Below are 4,617 nucleotides of genomic sequence, written 5' to 3' on the forward strand. Positions count from 1 at the left end.
TCTCATCATTCCATAAAGTCCTTGCTCTAAACATCTTGCTGAATACTTTATTCAGTCACTCAACACCATCAGGATGTCAATATCACCAGGTGTCCCTTATGAACCCAAAATTTTCCACTGAAACTAATTGTGGTGTGACAGGCCATTAGGATAATATCAATTTCTTTCCTAGTGAAGTCCAAGTCTACCTGAGCAAAAATAAGAGCCTTATCGAGCAGGACAAGTGAGACAGTGGAATAATACTTATTGATATCGACTTGTATAAATTTACATTTATCTTCATAGAATAATGGTCGAAACTAGTGGAAAAGCTTCTTAATATTAGTCCACAGGTGTAGTGGAATTTTAGAACAGAGGTAGCATACTATTCTACCTAAAATTACATATTCAACCTATATCTGAGCTAGCAGGGCATACGAGATGAATAGAAGGGTTGGCAACAGAATTAACTTTGCAGTCCTTTAAGTTAATATGTGGTGATCAATGTTCAAAAGGTTCAGTCTGGTCCTCTAGTCCACAGCCCCTAATTGACAGCTCTTCCAGTTGATTTCCATTAAAGTGAAATCTGGTACAATTTTATAATTTTTATGTAGCTGCTTTATGAGACTCCAATAAATATTCAGTGGTAAAATGTAAAGGCTGCCTGTTTTGTTTGCAGAAACTAAGATTCCAGTTGTATTGATTTAGTCTTCTAATAAAGTCGTTAATCTTCCTTAGATGTAGGTTTAGTGTGCTGAATTTCAGCTTAAATTTAACTTTTTAATCATCTTAAAGTCCTTTTCAAAATTCTCATCATTTTGATTACTTAGGTGGCAGTGGTGGTGGAGGTATTCCTTCAAGATCAAAATGCAAGAGAAATTAGGAAGGTTACAATTCTCAGGTCTGACATGGATTTTTAAAAATAAGTTTTCCATCTCACTTGGCTAATTAGCTCATTTGTAATGTATATTAGCAAATTCATATACACCTTTTTTTTTACCTGGTAATGCGATATCCACGAGCAACAAATTCAACCTTAATTTTTCCATTCTGAAGATTTCTATACTGTTAGCATTCACAAGTGCATGAACAAAACAGTTATAGAGCAGCACAACCCAAAAAGATCCTGGTACAGGAAGTTAGTAAACATCATGCTTGTACACAGCTTGCATAGACAACAAAAAGCAGTGTTATGCAAGGCATAGCCTTTATTTACCTTTTCCATTCCTTACAATCTTTGATACATAAAATTCAGAATATCAAAAAATCATACATATATCCATTGAAAGTGTTATAAAATGTTTACATGGTTTGTGTTCACCCAAAATCTATGGTCAATTATGAGAATACATTTCTCTAGCTATTCACCCATGATGTCAAATCAATTGTATCTTTCCTCCCTTCTGGAAATAGATTATATAGAATATATATGGATGTTCTTAAAGAATGCCTTTATTAAAAATATCATTGTATGTCTTAGTTCATTTTTGCACCTGATTTTCCATGATATCCTGGGTTTTGGACGGAGATTTATTGGGATAGTTGCCAAGCCTTACTTGTACTTTAAGAAAGAAATTTTTTTTTGGTATTTCATTTCAACTTTTCCTCAAAGACACAGAGTTACAGGATGTCTTGTATAGGGAAGAGCTAAACAGGACTCACCATATTTCTCTCAAATTGTATCAAGAAAAGACACACTGAATGTAAACATTTATATGTGCATGTGCAAACACACACACACACATAAACCAGCTTCCATCTACCAATTACACTCACAAGGCATTGGTCGTCCCAAGGCTGTAACAGAAGACACTTGCCCATGGTGCCACACAATGAGATAGAACCTGAATCCATGTGCTTCAAAGCAAAATTCATATTCACACAGCCACGGCTGTAGTTGTTATATAAAGTTGTTATGTAAAAATGAAATTTTTGGGAGTGAGGATTCATTAGACATAAATAAAATTATATAAAAAAAAATGCGTTCCTTGATATGACAGAAATTTTTTTTTTAGCAACACTGCATCTGTCCAATGTAATGCAAGTGTTTCAGAGACATCAAGCCATTTTGAATTATAAACAATTTGGTTGCTAAGGCGTTGTCAACATCATATCTCCATAAGTAATTATTGTCAGAGAATGAATATTGAGAGATACAGCTACTCTACAATATCAACAGATTATGAATAGATAAGTGACATTTTTTGAAAGAATGATATAATACATATATTACATGATTTTTCTTTTTCGTCAAGAGTGAATATACCCATCTAGTTCAGGGGTCAGCAAACTGGGGGTAAATTACAAGTGGTGTAAAAATGAAATTCTTGGGAGTGAGGATTCATTAGACATAAATAAAATTATATAAAAAAAATGTGTTCCTTGATATGACAGAAATTTTTTTTTTTAGCAACACTGCATCTGTCCAATGTAATGCAAGTGTTTCAGAGACATCAAGCCATTTTGAATTACAAACAATTTGGTTGCTAAGGCGTTGTCAACATCATATCTCCATAACCTGAAGTGAAAAAGTTTCTAGAAAATCCCTTTTGTTTCAAAATCAGGATATTTTATCACATTTGTTTCATACTTTTTATATTTATAATTCTATTCTCTCCATATAAATAGAGTCAATAAACCTTCTGAATCCAAAGAATCTATGATTTTCTTCTTTTCAAATCAAAGGGGTAACGTTGGCATAAAGAAAATATGTTTTGGGGTAATTGGTTAAAAAAAGTTCTTGTCAAATACTTCTTTGATAAAATGAACTATCACAGACGTTACACTCGTGTGGTTTCTCTTCTTTCACAGAATGATTTATCACAGATATCACAGCAATACAGTTACTCTCTTGTATGAATATGTCTGTGTTTAGTTAAGTAACTAATTTTAGAAAAGGATTTACCACAGATACTACAATGATATGGTTTTTCTGAACTGTGAATGTACCTATGTTTATTTAAGACACTTCCATCAGAGAATGATTTGCCACAGATATCACAGTCATATGGTTTCTCTCCTGTATGAATACGCTTGTGAACAGTCAATGAACTACTCTGAGAAAAAGATTTGCCACAGATATCACAGTGATATGGTTTTTCTCCAGTATGAACACGCTTGTGAGTAATTAAAGTACTTCCATGAGAGAATGATTTTCCACAGACATCACAGTGATATGGTTGTTCACCTGTATGAATACGCTTGTGTTTATAAAAGTTACCAGTTTCAGAGAAAGACTTACCACAGATATCACAGTTATATGGCTTTTCTCCAGTATGAATGCGCTTGTGTGTAGTTAAGCTACTACTTACGGAGAATGATTTTCCACAAATATCACAGTCATATGGTTTTTCTCCTGTATGAATACGTTTGTGAACAGTTAGATTACCTTTTTGAGTGAATAATATACCACATATATCACAGTAATAAGGTCTCTCTCCTGTGTGAATACGTTTGTGAGTAGTTAAGTGAGTTGTTTCGGAAAATGATTTACCACAAGTATCACAATGATATGGCTTCTCTCCTGTATGAATTCTTTTGTGAGTAGTCAAGTCATTACTTTGAGAAAATGATTTACCACAGATACCACAATGATATGGTTTTTCTCCTGTATGAATACGCATGTGAGTAGTTAGGTTACCCTTTTGAGTGAATGATATACCACAAATATCACAATCATATGGCTTCTTTCCTATGTGAATATCCCTGTGTCGAGAAAAGCAACTTTTTTGAGAGAAAGATTTACCACATATATCACAGTAATATGGCTTGACTCCTGAATGAATATGTTTGTGAGTAGTTAGGTTACTTTTCTGATTGAATGACTTTTTACAGATATCACAGTGGTATGATGTTTTTCCTATCTTACTGGAGAAGTTCATCTTCTTATACTGTCTTTTACAATTTACTTTCTTTTCAGATAATTGATTTTCCATAATTCTTTTTAACTTACAACATGAAGATATTCTCTTCTCTTTGATGTACGTTGTCTTCTCGACAAATATCTCTTCTGCTACACTCCCATCAGATGTTCCGTTTGTGATATCCGAAAAGAGTGCAAACTCATTTGCAATTTAAGTTTAGTTAAATTGCAAAATTGCCTTGTATATATTTTAGCAAGCTTTATGGAGAAATGTTGCTATTAATCTCAACTTGTTGGAAATATTTCGCAGTAATTCCACCATACAGTATTATACCTATGGTGTATAACATCTTCCTTTAGTCTTTAAACAATGGTAAATAGCACTGATGCAGCTGAAGTAAAAATTCTTTCATGTCAATATCATCCATTATTCTGAAATAGAAAAACAGAGTAAGAGATTGAGAATACTTCATACTTACAAAGCAGCAATTCAACACAAGAAATTTTATTAACTCTACATATTACAAATTACAGGAGTATTTTAAACCTTCTTCATTTTCTTATTTGGTTTTCAAGATTCTTGATGTAAATTCCCGCGTTGGGACAAATTTTATGTAAAAAGTCGGATCGTGTGAATATGCCGAAACTCCTTTCCCCCACCCTCCACCCTCTCGGAAAAATTCTTTCCCATAAATCCCTATATATCTGAATCCACAGCATCTAAGAGGTATTTGTTGAAAATTTCGTTAAGAAATATCCATATTCTGGAAATTATG

At 33.2% G+C, this 4,617-nt stretch overlaps 1 protein-coding gene across 1 annotated transcript in view; it reads right to left on the bottom strand.

Moving 5' to 3' along the window:
* Positions 1 to 1,189: 1,189 nt before the first annotated feature.
* Positions 1,190 to 4,617, bottom strand: part of LOC106876942 (zinc finger protein 678) — a 5,274-nt gene continuing 1,846 nt past the window's right edge. The window contains exon 2 of the mRNA XM_014925706.2: positions 1,190 to 4,273. Coding sequence (XP_014781192.2) covers positions 2,823 to 3,914 — 1,092 coding nt within the window. The 5' untranslated portion in view covers positions 3,915 to 4,273 and the 3' untranslated portion in view covers positions 1,190 to 2,822. The remainder of the gene's footprint in view (positions 4,274 to 4,617) is intronic.

This window comes from Octopus bimaculoides, chromosome 21 (genome assembly GCF_001194135.2).
Source record: "Octopus bimaculoides isolate UCB-OBI-ISO-001 chromosome 21, ASM119413v2, whole genome shotgun sequence".
NCBI classification, from domain to species: Eukaryota; Metazoa; Mollusca; class Cephalopoda; order Octopoda; family Octopodidae; genus Octopus; species Octopus bimaculoides.